Here is a 16819-nt window from a genome sequence, read left to right as displayed (position 1 = left end):
AAGAGAAATTTCTAAAACGCTCTGAAGAGGCATTAAAAAAAAACGACTGCACGTTTGGGAATAATGCAATACAATGCAATACACGGAAAAGCTGGAGAATACACAGAGCACTGAGATATCCATTATTTATTTTTGATATGTTGCACTATACACAGAACTGTAACACTGTTCAAATCTAAATGGAGCCAGTTCACAATCATGTCATGACAAGCATCTGACAGATGAAAAAGCGCCTGTTTCTATAGAAATTAATTCCCACAAGTGCAAATAAAGGAAAAAAAGAAACACACAACTCATTATTCTGGACTCAAGGAGTAAGTGAAGCTGTGCCTTAACCAGCACGGGACTGGCTTTGAGCATTCAGGGGGACGGCAATTATGACATGTATGCACATCCAGTGAAACGACGATCTAGATGGAAAAGTAGCATATAGGACCCCCCTCTCCTTTTTATTAGTTAAAAGCCTTAAAATCGACTCATCTTTTATTGCAGGAGTAAAATTTCCAACTACAGGCGTCCTGAATGTACTATTTTTAATTTGAAAACTTTTATTCAGTGGGGAAAAACATTGCATGATAAGAAGTACTTAATGCACACTTTGCTTTCTTCAGTTAATCAGTTGTCTTGTAACTTTTGTTAGTGATGAATGACTTCCTGTTTCCCTGCTGTATAAAATGTGTAGCAGGCGGCCGTTTCCCTCATTAAACTGGAAAGATAAGAAAGCTCGCAATTTCAGAAAGACAAATATGTGTTAATCGACACAAGTCAGGAAATTACTACAAGAATATAGCTTCTGGTCCATATCTCCGGTCAGAACAGTTATTAAAGCTTTGAGAAAAAAAAGAATATAGGAAAACTAAAGTCAAAAAGGTTGTACAGGAAAGCAAGTTTACCTTGTCACAATGTCCAGTGAGCAGAAAGAAAGTAAAACAAATTGTGCATGCACTCATATGACCGATTGCCGTTAAGGTCAATAACTGATATTTACTGATACGCAATATATTTCCCCAATCTTTCTACATTGTGAAGCTGACAGTGTTTCTCCGTTACAATTAGCCTCCAGTCCTGCGCTGCATCCCTGTTATCGGATCAATCAAATGGTAATATGCTAAATGATAACACATTAGCTAATAGCAGATGCAATGTGCTTCAGTAAAAGAAAACTATAAGGCTTTTAAAAGAAGTACTGCAGTAATTTTCTGTGGGAGAATATACTATTGCAATAAAAACAAAATCATTTTAAGGCTTTTTAAAAAAATTTAACCAGAGAAGGCGCCATAGTCAAAGAAACCGTTTGTCTCTCCTGTCATCTTTTGTTATTAGTAGCTAACAGTCCTTTAGATTATCTCTACCCGTAACACCTGATAATGTCATTAGGATGGCTTACTCAAACAAAGATCTGCAAATGAAAAAAAGGTGCAATAAAAAACAAACTACAATTTTCTCTATTTTTACACTATACAGTACCATAACTTAATGTATTTGTATATGTACAGTACACACCATCTCCATTCAGTGAGTCAACGACTATCCTGTTGCTTTTGTTCCTGCTGCTTCGTAGATTTTTTTGTATTAAAGTGTAAAAACCCTAAAAAAACAGGATTAGTTTGGACCAATATGTCCAACCTAAAACATACCAACTGAATAGTTGGAATAACTAAAGAAGGTGTAAACAAGTTTAGACTTTCCAAACTTTAAACAAATAAAAAAAAAATGTTTGCACTGCAGTGTTGACACATACTGTGATTTGTTTCCATCTACATTTTTTTTTTTTAAATGTGACCGGGACATGAGGATCATTATTTTCTTTTTTTTTTATCGCCCCGCAAGGGGTCTTTTTGTGGGCTCTAGTGTCCCTTTTTCAAAGTAGGCTGACAGGAAAGGGGGAAGGAGAAGGGGAGAAGACATGCGGTAAACGTCGTCGGGTCCGAGAGTCGAACCGGCGACAGCCGCATCAAGGCTACGTTTTGCCTGAATGTGGGTCGCACTAACCCCTCCGCCACCACGGCACGCCCCAGGATCATTATTTTCAAGGTGTAATATCAGGGAGATTGTTCAGTCTAAGACTTTGAGGTGTGTGATTGGTTCAGATATTAAGTAAAAAGTGTACATTAATTCTTAAGAAAAAAAATGAAGAAGTCCTTTTTGAGATACTTAACTACAAGAAGAATGGCATAAAGTATGAAATGACAACTGTTTCTGGTGCTACAGCCTGTTGTCCATAAGATGCACCCTACAAAAGTATTGGCATGCCTGGTAAAGATGTGGACAAATAAAATACATTTTTAGGACCCTAATATAACACGTTTTACTACTGCTCTCAAATTACTCTTATTAAATATGAATGCATCTGTTTCAGTGGAGTGGCTTCTTTTCTTGTATTTTACATTTTAAAGAGTCCCAAATGACAGTTTTTGAGTCTTTCCGCAAGGAGTTTTTGTCCGATACCCTGGCTTCCTTTCGCAGTTCAAAAGCATTCCTGTCAGGGTAATTAGTCTTACTAAACTGACCTCAGGACTGTGTGTGTGTGTGTGTGTGTGTGTGTGTGTGTGTGTGTGTGTGTGTGTGTGTGTGTGTGTGTGTGTGTGTGTGTGTGTGTGTGTGTGTGTGTGTGTGTGTGTGTGTGTGTGTATGTGCGTGCATGCATGGGTGTTGCACCACTGTGCCACCTGCCAAATAACCACTAGAAAAGCTCCAGCCCCGCTGCAAACAGGCAAGTGTAAGGGATGGGTGCATGATATTCACACGTCGAAGAAACCTGAAGTCGGGGATTAGTAATGAAACATTCCTAGAAAGTGTTTAACTTAAAATACATGTGTATATTAGGAAATTCTTCAGCTACATTTATTTTATATGCATTATTTCAGGTGGTGTCAGCTGTGATTATTTCCTTCATTATGAAATTTGAAAGATTAATTTATTTTTTTAGCACGTCTTTACCAGGGGCATTATTATTATTTGGCCACAGTTCAAACATCAGTAAATAAAACTAAAAACATACAATTCTAAGCCTATGTCTTCATTCATTTCCCTCATTCATGTATACAATCTATGACGTAACCTTCAGTGTGTGAGAATGCTGTGACATGGATTTATGCACGATGTGTGCTGCGATGCTTTTCTCCCCTTACATCTACTAAAATGGCGGAAGGTGAACCTCAATATGACGGACGATGTTCCATTTTACAAAGCACACAATGTTTCTTCAATACACGGAGTTGGCTGTGGGTCAGTAGATTAAAATAAATATCTGCACATCTGGCATCAGGACGTAGTGTAAACAGGCAACATGCATTTTTCTGCTTCTTATAACTAAATATAAAACAGATATAAGCAGGACAAGATCTCAGTATAACAGACTGACTGGTAGCTTAGTGTTGAGAGGGTGAGCACTAGTGTTTCATTCACGCTGCTTTTTTTTTCTGGGCATGACCAAACTCACACACGTCTGGTTCTCACATACAGGGGAAGACGAAGCAGACCAGGTGAAAGAAATGAGAGAATTGGAAATAAAATGGCCTCGTTCAAACTTCTAATGTCCTATACTCCATCATATTGGATCGCAAATTATACACCAGGAGAGGAAGTGGAGTGCCTGGAAAAGCCCACTGACACAGTAATGACAAAAAAAAGCAATTTGGCCAATTCTTTCTTGTCCCTTCTTGTCGTTTCTCCTCTTCTGCAATGTTGCACAATCGTTTTATGCAAAAAACAAAAACTCCCCAAGCAAGAGCTACAACTCGAACAAAAGTAGCTTTGTTTTCTTCGAGGTAAGGTCTTTGCCATGAGTTGAATCCATCCCCGCTGAACCAACATCGCAGACGTAAGACACACAGATCCTGCCATAGGAGGAACATGCACAGCTACTGTACATATTCAGTTTCCTCCGCCCCCATTCTATTAGTTTTGCCTTTGCCTGGTTTTCAAGTCGACAGTTTGTTTTTTTTCCTCCTCGATGCCATTCTGTTCAGCAGCTGGCAAAAAAGAACATTTAGGGATGAAGGAGGAGCGGGGCAGCTACTGGATCTGACAGGCTGTGGAGGGGGCGGCCTGGCAGCACATGCAGGTGGGGTTCACTGCTTTAGGGGGGATCAGATCCAGGTCCTCGTCATCTGGGATCTCGTCAAGCCGGTACCCGTCCTTCAGGAGCTGGATGTTCAGGTCCTGGTTAATTTGCTGCAAAGAAATCATAGAAAAATATACATATAATCGGCAAAACTTTAAGACAGTGTTGCCGAATATACTCTGCTGACCCTAAGCTAAACTTTCAACATCTTTAAACAGCAAAAACAACAACTTAAGAGCAAACAGATCAACAGCAAAGACTCTAATTCAACTGACTCAAGATATTGAATCTGCATTTAAAAACAAAGTGTATAATGAGGTGTTTACAGTTTATTAAAGAACTTCTGATACCACAGATAAAGAAAAAATCGCACTGGAAAAAAGGAAATACAATAATTTTAAGGAGTAGCAAACACTTCAGGAACTACCTCGATGAGAAAAAACCACAAATGACACGCGGGCCAAACTTGTTTTGTTTGCAGATGACACAAATGTCTGTCGTGCAAAATTCGGGTGCGCCTATGTAGAATCTGCTCTCTTACATATACACGCAAATATACATACTGTAATTTCCGGACTATTGGAGTTTTGCGCGTGACATCACGCTCTCCAGAACTCTGCCCACTCCGCTATGATGGACATCATCATACTTCCAACTTTTGTAAATGCCGCCGCCAACCAGGTGTGTAAGGTTCACAGACAAATTAGCTCGACTCGAACAAGTAGAAGCCATGAATAAACTGGCAAAAACAACTTAGGGAAACCATTTCAGTTGCTCTGTTCAATACTCCCGTATTGACGTAGTTGCTAATGGTCAATTGAACACACCTGAATATAAGTCACACCCACTAACTTTAAGAAAAAAAAAGTATGTATTGTACTTGTCTTTAAGCCCTGGGTGTCCACGTTGCAACTTGAGATATTTACACAGATGTATTTTTTTACTCTTTAATGAAATATGTATGCTTTTTCTGAACAGTGTTTGCAACACGGCTGCTTAAAGAGAAAAACAAAATACAGTAGCCTACAAGGAAAAGTCATTGATCGCTATCTTCATCTTACTCCTATGCACTAAAACCACTAAAGTCGTCCTCTTCAGTGTCAGAATGGAACAGCATCACACACACTTCCTCAATCCCTCTTTCACTGTCACTTTCATCTTGATGCAAATTTGCTCGAGGCTCACGCAGCAGTGCAGCTTTTCGAAACACGCTGGAGAAAATTCATAGATGAGCCACATTCCAGTGTTAAAAGCACATAAAATGAAGTAGTGGCATGTAGTCCAGACATGACGGTACGTATATGTTTTAAAAGCCACTACTGAAAGGTTTGTATATTTCAGTAACACAATTCATAGTGTAAAACAAAACCTGTGCAAAATTTCAATTGCTACTAAAATGAACAATATGTACAAATAAAGTACTTACTGCTCATAAAGTAAGTATTGTTTATAGATGTTAAATGATGAATCTGCTCATTTTAAACTGACAAATTAGATTTTTTTTTTTTCCGAACATTTATGTTCGGAAAAAAAGACAGGTAACAACGAATGGGTCGTTTCTTTGGTCTTTAAGTAAACAAATGACTGGAGCATACGAAATGAAATAAAACATAAAAGCAACAACATACAATCAAATTATTACGGCGATGAGTGGACGCCACAGGCTAAAACCAGAAGATGTGCTACATACTAAAGAACAAAATGGGACAAGATTTAAAGGGATGAAAATCATGAAGCAGGACTGACATGAGCGCTGTGTGGAAACAGACAAAGTATTGTATTTAAATGAGTGCACATTTGTGACCCAGTGTGACAGAGGAGGAAGAAGGTGATGTAAAACATGGCGATGGTTGTGGTTTTGCCAGATGGTGCTGTGAAACAATATAATATTTGTATAAATACCTGGTCCCTCAGACATCTCACCTCGGCTGAGGAGTATCCTGATGAAGAGTATCTGGACATGTCGAAGTCATCATCACTGAAAGACAGGTAACATCTTATGTGAGACCCCAAAAAGATACAAATGGCACCAGACAGGAATTACTACATAATAAGAATTTTTTAAGTTGGGGTTCCTAAGAAGGCTTAGACAGAAAAGAAAAAAAATAAATACGTTTTTACGGTAACATTTTGTGCTCTAATCTTAAACTCTCACTGTCTGCTCTAATTGCTCTGTCATGGTTATTTTCCCTGTAGGTAGCCCTGATGGGATTATTTCCAACAATAAAGTTCCATATTCACTCCATGGCTGCATTAACAAGATGAGCAGAAAAACCATTGTTCACTGATAGAAACAGAAACTGTAGTAGATACAAACTGTATCATGTTTGTAACAATATTGTATTTAATTACTTTTTCAAAACATGTAGTGAGATCAGAAACATTTTCAACATTAGACTGATTAAGTAAAGATGTTTGTGAAGAAAGAATAAAGAAAAAAAGGTAGTTTATATAATTTTTTTGAAGTAAACAGTACACATATGACTATTCAGCAATACTTTATGAAATTTTCCATCACCTATGCACCCCCGTACACTACAAACTACAATCCACTGTTTGTTCTGACACCTTTCTGTCAGAACCAACATTTTCTTCTTCAGAAGTCAGAGCTACAGTAGCTCGTCTGTTGGATTGGATCATGCGGGTAAACCACTTGTGAGTCAGTAAGCCTTGGTGGTCCAGGATCCTGTCGTTCACCAAAGCTCCTTCCCAGGATTTTATTATTGACCATTTGATACTGGAAACGTCTCACATTATCTTCGGTTTTGCTCTAACTCAGTCATCTAGTCAGCAGTTTGGTAACTAGCAGCCTCGCTCAAATCCTTATGCTTCTCCATTTTTCCTGCTAATAAGACATCAACTTTTAACAATGAAATGTTCACCTGCTGCCTAATACAGCAGACAGCACATATTTACATAGACTGTATAAATAGACACAATCTTTCTGTCTTACTATCAGATATCAAATCAAATACAAGATCCTGAAAAAAAAGAAAACATGGTTTTTGAGAAGTAGAAAACCTTCAAAAACTACCCTGATGAAAGAACATCACAAATGGGATCCCACAAGGCTCTACACCCGGGCGAAACGTTTGTTTGCTGATGGTACAAATATGGCTACATATGTTCATGACTTTGCAGTTCCTTGCAATCTAAAAGTTGCATACCGATCTGTGTGTTAGTCTATGAATGTGTATGCAGTTGTTAATTTGAATGAGCGAATGTGGCTAGCATATATTGTTTTGAGTTGTCAGTATGACTAGAAAAGCACTATAAATTTAGACAATTTCAGTCCATACAGTGAACTGAAATACTCATACCTCATACCATGAGGTAAAAGGAAGAACGTCTGTGGATGTATTTTAACAGAATACCTGAAACAAGCCAAGTTCTTGTGAGGCTTCTTGGGAAATACATGAAAAAAGCCAAGGTATTTAGAGGAGAACTCTACAAGTCTGGTTCATCCTTCAGTTCAAGGATGAACCAAACTTTTAGATGTTTAAACAATTGTTGTGAAAATGGTACATGAAGATGGTATTATGAACATTTAAGTGAGAAAAAGTTATTGCTCCAACAGAAACCCGAAAAGGTCAAATTACAGTTTGCAAATTGACTCAAACACAAATTCCTTCATATATGGATACATGTCCTGTGGTTTGACATAGCTAATACAGTTTAAGGGTTTGTCTATAATGACTATCATTAAATTTTGAAAAAAAAGAAAGAAAACCTGAAAGCCTGTCAACACGGTGGTATTGTAGTACATTTCACAAAACAGACAGCATCATGAAAAAACTTTATGTACCAAGCCATGTATGTAGGCCAAGGTAATACTAAACAGCATTTAATAACAAAGTGTCCATGCAATTCACATTTTTATCTCTCTGTAGAATCTTATATTAGCGATTAGAGAGGCTAGCATTGTGAAAACCACTATTCACTAGAGAATATACTGTAGATTCTCACCGAAACTTGATATTTTCTAAAGGGGTCTCACATTTCCAAATAAACTTCCATAATATAAAGAAATTGAGAGTTTAAAAAGCTTGAAACACCAACCCTCCTTTTTGTACTTTAGTAGTATATTTTTAAAGAGTTTCTTACATTTTTATGGCTTTTAAACACTCGACAGACAGACATCCAAGACGCAGTCATTGAGTCTCTTTGAAGCAGTAACTTGGTAGTGGTGTGTTAACTGTCAAAAAAAAAATCTAACTGAAAATAACCCAATTCTGGTGAACTGCTGATTTCTCAAAGCATCTCTGATCTTAACACACTAGGATAAGCAGAAGAATACAAGAAGAAAAGCATGAAAGTCAAGAGTAAACAAGGTTTTAGAGCCTACAAAAGATACTCTACTGGGCTCAGACATGCAGAAAGAAATTCAAGGCAGCTAAATTTGGTCAGAATGATGAAAATCTGAGAAAAAATACAACAACATCACAGAAATGCAGCCAGTTAATCTTTTTTCTCACAAACAAATATGTCTATCTTGCAGAAAATGGGTCAAGTTGTGAACAAGCCAGCTAGTCAGCGAGTGAATGACGTAAACTCTTTGGATCAATACAGTTTTAAAGGGTTTGGCATACACAAATGAAAGAAGGGGTCCACAAGTGTTGGGACTCATCTGGTAAATATACAGACCTGCTGATACGTGGGGGGTGGAGGAAGGGCTCTGATAGAGCTGCTTCTGCCTGTCCAAATCCTCACCCTGCTGTGCTCTAATCCCGAGCCCTGGGAGAAGCTTTGCCCCCTTTTTTAGGACAATTTCTGTTAAGAATACTGTCAAGTCGCTCCATGGATTAGCCCCATATACACAGAAGGAGGTCTGCAAAGTTTAGCCAGATTCTCTTAAGGGCACCACCCTATAGTTTATAAAGTGACTTGTCCAGCTATAGGTTATTGTAGGAGTGGAGTGCTTACCTGTCAGTGTCCAACGCAACTAGAGGCTTCTCATCCGGGCTCTGGTCTAAAGAGGAGTAACCTTTGTTTGGCACGACCAACCTATAAAAGAGCACAGCCATGTTCTGCATTAGAAATGAAAATTTGAAAACACATAAAAAAGCCATCTTAAAACAATCATTGCAAATATTTACGTCATATAACTGAGAAAAACAAAAAAGCACCGTAGTTCGAACCATGAGATTGTCTCTTCCCAAAATTAATCGGTAGCATTAATTTATTAGTTATTAGTCCATTAGTTTGGTGTCCAGCAGAAAGGGCAAAATTATCTTTTAGCCTCAGACATTTTGGGTTCACACCAGTGGGCAGCGTTTCTCATATTCCCACTAATCCACAAGAGAGTGGGATTAGGTGCATGAGCCACTTGTCAACGCCGCAGGCTGCGCTGGGTTTATGCTCAGTGGTTGTGACTCCTTCATCACCCTTCATGCATTTCTTTTTCTTTGAGGAAGCCTTGCTGTGTCCTGATTGAATAGGTTGTAACATTATTAAATCTAATGGCGTCTCCGGCTGACGTGAAGCAATTAATGCCTTACGGTCATTAATACAAAGCAGGATGCACTGATGTCATGATTTGCATTTCAGTTGTTTTGCAGTATTTTGCTGCGTTACTCAGCATGCTAATAACCTGCTCAAAAATTAGAGCGGAACAAAGACACGAAGGAAGGTGCTACCTTGTCCTGGCGTTTTTCTTGGGTTGCTGATTGACAGGACTTCCCACGGTGCCATTCTTCACTGAAGCCTTCCTGGCAAGGTCCCTCTGTTTCTCTAGGCAACAAAGGATGTGAAGTCATCAGTAAACAAATCCGCACAGCAGGACACATTTTCTAGAGTTGTATCATTTGGAAGGGGGAAAAAGTGTTAAATAAGTGAGTGCTTCAGTATTCAACTTGGTACTGAGCACTGGCAACCACTGTTACCTGCTGCTTTTGGGCTACAATACATTTTCGCTTCTGTTAAAATATGGGGTTAAATTAGGGTAATGTAATTTTTAATCTTACTCGGATATAATAGAAGAAAACTAAGATAATCTGTGGATGGTAATCAATACAAATTATAAAGTTTCTCAAAAAAGTTCTAAATTTTTTAACATTTTCTTGATTTGTAGTAAAATTAAAGCAAAACATCTGAAATTGCTGTAGTTGAGTTTAATTTAATCTCAGAATAAATCCATATTTCCTATTCTCAGAAGTTTGTTAGAGAACATTAGTGGATTAACAGCATAATGAAGACCCATGAATGAACACAGGAGAGAAAGTCTGAGAGAACGGTGCAGGAAGCTTAAAAAATGGATTTGGTTGTTAAACAACATCCCAAATATCTGCAAACCTACAAAAACATGGCTGTCTACTAAAACTGACTGGCTGGGAAAGGAGAGCATCAATCAGAGTAGCAGCTCTGAGAATGACAGCTCAGGTAGGGAGAATCTGTTGACATGATAATTATTATTATTAGTAAAACCAGCCTTTATGAAAAAGCAGTAAGAAGAAAGTCTCTGTTTAAAGAAACGCATAAGAAGTCTCATTTGAATTGTGCCACAGCCTACTTAGGGGACACAGCTGAAATGTGCATTAGTTTGGTGTCCATTTTAGCCCATTTTTTTTAACATGCAAAAAAATGGGAGCCAACATCTAAAGACTAATCTTTTACACCTCTTGAATTCAGTGCTTTTAAAAATAAATTCACTAATACCATCTAAGAAATACTATGTGACCCCAGTTCCTTCACTTTTACAGACTGTATGTATAGAAGTAAAGCACTCCTCATACTGTGGTATCCCATTTCCTTTTTATAGCTCCTCACTCACCAGTTTGTTAAAAGCCTTCCATTTATTATGGCTGCTTATTGGTGACCCCTGTGATATAAAATGTGTGATGATTTCCAAGGAGGGCAGCAATACCTATCTGGACTTGCAGTGGGGAGGGCTTGTAGTTCATGGCCACGCTCTCTCCTTTAGTGTCCGATGCCACCTCCAAAGTAGAGGACGCTGCTGGGTCCTAGGAAAAGAAGAAACAACCACTCAATGCAGAAAGTTAGCTAGTAACACTAACACCCACGTCAACAGTTGGTGTTACCTCAATTTATCAGTACAGAACCCTGTTTTTAAAAAGTGTTAGGTAAAACATCAGTACATTTTGAAAGTATAAACACAGACGTTATAATGGTTGTTGTTGTTAATGAACATGCATTTCACCAGAAAGTAATGGCAGACAAAAATCCAGTGTGTTCTAATGTTAACACTTAATTTTGCATATGCAAGATTCCTAACAGGGCAGTCCTGATAACCAGCTGGACTGCTCCAGTCTTACTTAGAACAGAGGAAGCAGCGTACATAAATCCCACTGACATATTAACATCTTGCTGAGTCAAAACATATGGGCATGTTTCTAATTAAGTCTATCTTTATAGAACTTCTGAATCCTATTTGGCCAAGATTTATTCCCTTTCAGAGGCATCTCCAAACAGTTTGATGATAGAAGGCCAGTGATAATTTGGACTTGGTACAGTAAGACCAAAAGCCACATTAAAATATCAGGGGAAATATTATGGTAGGGTTATTTTAACAAAAATAATTTTAACAAAAAAAACCTTTAATAAACATGAAATAAATGTCATTAACCGATTATTTGTTCTTGATTGAGTCGTTTCGGCTCCTCTGACTCCCCTCTCATCGAACTGTTGTTTTTCGAATGCTGAGCAACTAAATATCGTTTTTTCATCAATTGTGTGAAGTGACAATACGCTCAAAACGTGTTTCAGAGGATACTGCGATTTCCACTAAAGCCACAAATGATATTTCCCAGTAGTGTCTGCTGAACATCTAAAGGTCAGAGAGATTCAGCAGTGAACATCGAAGTCGGACTCAAAAATTTTAAATCTGATTTATCACAAACCTAAACAGCTGGGACAAACAGTCTTCTTCAGGGCCTGTTTGTGTCTCTACTTGAGCCGTGCGCAGCAGCCTCGACTGAAGCATCAATAGGCATGAATGTTCAGCCTATGCTGGTTGCTCGGTCTCTTTTGTGCATAAACGAGTGGTGATGACGTGGCGAAGCGGCCATGTAAAGGAACAGAGGGGGCTGCTGTTACAGCCATGGCTTCCCCAGACTGGGAATGGGGGGAGCCAAGATGTGTTTGGCCTGCTTCAGTCACAGAGGGCGCATTATGTTGATTCTATAGGCGTCTCCTTGTTGCACTCCGAAGGAACTTCACAAGTCACATGAGTGCTGACTGTCAGGCAGTTTCAATAACTCCAGCAATCTTCTCCTTTATTCCAAAGATGTTCCTCCGAGCACACATAATGTGTGGAAGATACTCATTTTAATAAAACCTACAATTTAGGATTTATAAAATAAAAAAATTATAAACCCAGGCATGTCTTTGTTTCATAAAAAAGACATCGAGCTACAAGCATCCCTGAAATTAAGTCAACAAACCGTTGCTTTAACTGTAATGAGAAATGCTACCCCTATTTAGGCCAGTATCACAAACCGACGGAGCTCATCGAGTCTCACGAGGGCCTGATGAAAAATTCATGAGAAATTAAGCAGGGATAGTGAAGAGCTTATTTTGCATATAAATTTTTATGTTACACAATTTTTTAAAAATGGTCAAGAACAAACTGGCTGCACAGCTGATTTTAGGTGCAGCAACAAAATAGAAGACTTCACAATACATTATTATAAGTGTCAATATAACATTACAGAGAAATCTGGAATGTTTCACAAGTAGTGGATGGAGGTTGATAGACATTTACTGTGCCTAGCATAAGCACTAGCTATATCTTAGTACTTCCCAACACAAAACTCTTTACGTAAATTTTATGTTAAGGCAAAAAAAAAAAAAAAAAACATTACATCACTGTAAAATGAAAGGAAAATGGTAGGTTTAAACAATTAATAATTAAAATATTTTGTTTAAACATCTGTCATGACAATAAGAGCTAAAACCTTTTTGGGGTATGTCATTATCAAATTTGCTCATGTATAGACTGACATTTTTACCCATTCTTCAATAAATTACTCTCCCTTTATCAGATTGGATGGAAGTGCTTATAGACATTACTTATTAGAATCTTTAACTCGTGTTCTAAACTGGATCTAAGTCTGGACTTTGACTGGGCCACTCTGATACATGGATACAGTATGTTTTGTTGTAAGGAGAGTTTGATAAAGATCATGTAGAGGAATCAGGCACTAACTCTACATATAATCCTGTTACAGGAGCCTTTTCTTCTATACTGTATTGTGTTTATTTCCCCACAACCAAACCTCACAATCAACAGAAAAAATATATTTATTTATACTTATTTATTCATATTTAAAGAATTAAGTGAGAGTGCCCTGCAAAGAGATTTTTTGACAGATTCGAGGCTGATATGTTGAATGAGATATGATTCATGACTGATAAGATTTGGATGCTTATAAGCATGGCCTTATCAGTTGCTCTTGGCCAACTGAGAGTCTTTATTAACTCTGATGATTCAAACGCGTTTCCATACCAAGTAGTCTGTCATCTCTTTGAATCCAGAACTGGAAAACAAAAATAAAGGCAAGCTCTATACTTCTCCAGACTGTATAGAAACCCTATTGTGAATGCATTTTTAAGGTTCAGCGTTGGACAGCAGTCTGTATGTCTCTTCTACCTGGCGATGGGATGAGTAATCCATGTCAACTTCATTAATAGCCTCATCTTTATCCGTCAGTGATGCTTTTTTTTTTCCTTACATGGGAGACTTAACGAAAGCTGCAGCTCTGAACATGATGCCCACAGACAGGTAGAAAAAAAAGAAATCTCAACACAAAAATTAATCCCACTGCATGAAGCACGATTATTTCCTTTCAGATGGCAGGCCCTTTGCTTTAGATGATGAGGCTTACCGTTGTGTTGTTTGTTTGTTTGTTTGTTTTTTTCATTATTATTCCTTTAGCGCTTTCCACCAGAAAGATATAATAATGTTGGAGGATGAAAAAAGGAATCCCTTGATTTTTTTTTCTCTCCAAAAGAAACTGGTGTGAAGTAAAACATATTTTGTATTAAACCATCTGTGCCTGATATTAATTTATTCTATTCTATTTCATTACTAGAAAGCAGGCACACAACGTAAAATGAATTTAGAAGTCTTTGTCCAAAATTTTTTTTGATAATGATAACTTGGAATTCCTCAAAAGAATGATTGGCATGAAAATTGAGTCCTTTGAGGAATTGCGGCGTGGAATAAAAAATACTCAAAGGGGATCTAAAATAGCTTATTAAGCACAGAAGGGGCTCGGGTTTCCTCCGTTAGCATATGCGGTGCAAGAATATAACCTGAACTATGGATAGGGCTATGGCACCTGGGGCAGCTCATCTTATTTATGTACATTAAAACATGATATATAGTCCTGACCTACAGCATAAATTTACATACAAATACTCTCCCTCATGACATTTGTGCACCCATGCAGTGCTTTGCAAAAGTATTCATACCCTTTTAATGATTTCACATTTTGTCACATTGCAACCACAAACGTCAGTGTTCACATTAATTTAATTTAAAAATCCAAAATGTGGGTAATTTAATCTCAGCCTAAATTCAGCGGTTCACTTGAACAATACAACCTTGATTATAAAGCCAGATAAAATATAATTGTTTACATTAAAGCATATTCACAAGACCCAGTCAAAGCCCAATCATAATTCCAGCTGGGAATTTGAAGCAAAGCTTGAAAATATATGTTCATAGAAAATCTCCATCCATTCTGATTGATCTTAGGTTTTTTAGCAAAGGAGAATTTCCAGAACAGACAAGAGTGCTGAATACAAACCACACTATTCAGATTTTCATTTGTGAAATAAAAAGTACGCCATGTATCTTTTCATCCCTTATTATAATTATGCAAACGCCCAATGAAATATAGTTGGAGCTTATAAAGTGGAAGAATGTTAAAAGGGGAGTGAGAATACTTTCACAAAGCACTGTATACCCCTCAGTGTGTCACATTTATCTGTTTGTCCTCCTGTTCACATGTTGAAAAGCTACATGGCTGCTGACACAGCATGAACTCTAAGCAATTGGTAGGATTACACATTGCAGCCACCCACTGACCAATCCTAGTGAAGGGTGATATATCATGTGACTACTGAAACAAACGAATGCTATAACAATCTTCTAACAATTGCAACAACAAATAGTACAATATGATTATGAAAAGCAGGGGCACATGAGCATAAACCATGAACCATTCCAGGATTTGGTAGCTGTACTGAAAGTTTTCCATGCTCTATAATGTGAAGTTGCTTATAAAATGTTTTATATATATATATATATATTTATTTATTTTTTTTGCAATTTTGTTTTTCAGAGAAAAGCAACATAAAAAGGGGGCAGGCGATGATTACTTCACTCAATGTTTTATGTAAGAACTATTTCTGTGTGAATTTAGCAGGTGCCAAGTGCATTCATGCAGCCTGGGAAGCACAATGGGGTTATTAGCATCAAAATGCATGACCATGTGTGCCACAGCACCTGCGATCTTGTTATGGTTAGTGTGGAAGCGTAACCGGAGCAATTCTTTGAGAGGTTTGCATAAGACAATATTAAAAAGGATCCGGTGTTGTTTGAGTGTGACGTGATTATTAAAAGAATGCTAAGTGAGAAAACTGCAGCTGCAATCAAAAAAAATCTGATTCTGGATATCTAAAGTAATCTGAGAGGATGACATGTTCACCGTGTTGGATGGTGGGATGCATCTGATTGCTTTGCTAGAGCAGTACAGAATAAGAACAGGATGAGCACAACAAAATTATTTATAAAATATAACTATAATAGCTAGAATTTATAGAGTAACTCTGTTAGGTGTTCAGATTGAAGTGCAAATTAATTAATCCCGTTTAAGTTTATTTAATTATGTAACAGCAGACGCAAACTTTTTATTTGCAAAACGAACTGTGAAAACAGTTAGCTATTATTTCACCAATTTGGAGATTAACCAATTGGTGTAAAAAATTTGGAAATATCATTCTGCATTGCATCGCCTAACGAGTCCAGCTCACGGCGAGGACCCACTTCACGCGATCTTTTGGTCTGGTACCCATCCCGGCCAAAATAACACGTCAGTCGATGACGAAATGTGAAAACACTAAGCTATGACAGCATTGATGTAAACAAGCGAATATGACGTGGGCTTTAAAGACTCACGATTTTTGACTAAGTGCGTAGTTAAATTACTCAGATACAGAAGGTTGGACGTGCGCTTACTCATTAAATACTACGCGGACATTTTTTATTATTATTATTATTAAATAGGAAAGGTGGCAATCGGCATCCTTTTTTTATCTATAGTTGGTCGCTACATCCACCCATCCCAGGTTCCACTGTATCCCAAAGCTGCAAATTACTATACGTTGGCTCACCAATATGATATCGTAACACATCTGTTACATAGAAGAGAGAAGAATCTCTTCATTTGAATTCAGTAAAGATTAATTTGCATAATACGATGGGTTTTGTCTTTCCTCTCTTACCAAAGGCTGTGTCTCTCCGTTGACAGGAGGCACTTGGAACCTGTCGATTTCTTCCATCATTTTGGCAAACTGTGACAAGACAAATTCGGTAATTTAAAGATAAATGATCAGTTTAAACTGAACTAATGTCGGTTAATGATGCTCAGTCCGTCGGGATCCTGCGTTTATCAGCATAATAGCGGCTCCTTTTCCTCCATCCCGCTTGACAGAGGTGACTCGACAGCAAAGCGCCAGTAGTACCGCCCTACTTCCGGGTGCATGGAATATTCATGAAGATCTTGTCCA

At 37.9% G+C, this 16819-nt stretch overlaps 1 protein-coding gene across 2 annotated transcripts; it reads right to left on the bottom strand.

Annotated features, from left to right (window-relative positions):
* Positions 1-2589: 2589 nt before the first annotated feature.
* Positions 2590-16770, bottom strand: LOC102219800 (protein FAM219A-like). 2 transcript variants are annotated; one of them, XM_005797936.2, is made up of 6 exons: positions 16535-16770; positions 10929-11025; positions 9703-9796; positions 8990-9070; positions 5969-6044; positions 2590-4176 (listed from the first exon to the last, which is right to left on the bottom strand). In XM_005797936.2, the coding sequence occupies exons 1-6, from the start codon at positions 16592-16594 to the stop codon at positions 4018-4020; spliced, it is 567 nt and encodes a 188-aa protein (XP_005797993.1). In that variant the 5' UTR covers positions 16595-16770; the 3' UTR covers positions 2590-4017. The 2 variants fall into 2 exon arrangements, with proteins under 2 accessions (XP_005797993.1, XP_005797994.1); XM_005797937.2 differs by having other exon boundaries at positions 2591-4176; positions 5990-6044.
* Positions 16771-16819: the final 49 nt, after the last annotated feature.

Source organism: Xiphophorus maculatus, chromosome 20 (assembly GCF_002775205.1).
Source record: "Xiphophorus maculatus strain JP 163 A chromosome 20, X_maculatus-5.0-male, whole genome shotgun sequence".
In the NCBI taxonomy this organism is placed as follows: domain Eukaryota; kingdom Metazoa; phylum Chordata; class Actinopteri; order Cyprinodontiformes; family Poeciliidae; genus Xiphophorus; species Xiphophorus maculatus.
Note: the sequence above shows the minus strand (reverse complement) of the source record. Positions and strands in the feature narration are given on the sequence as shown.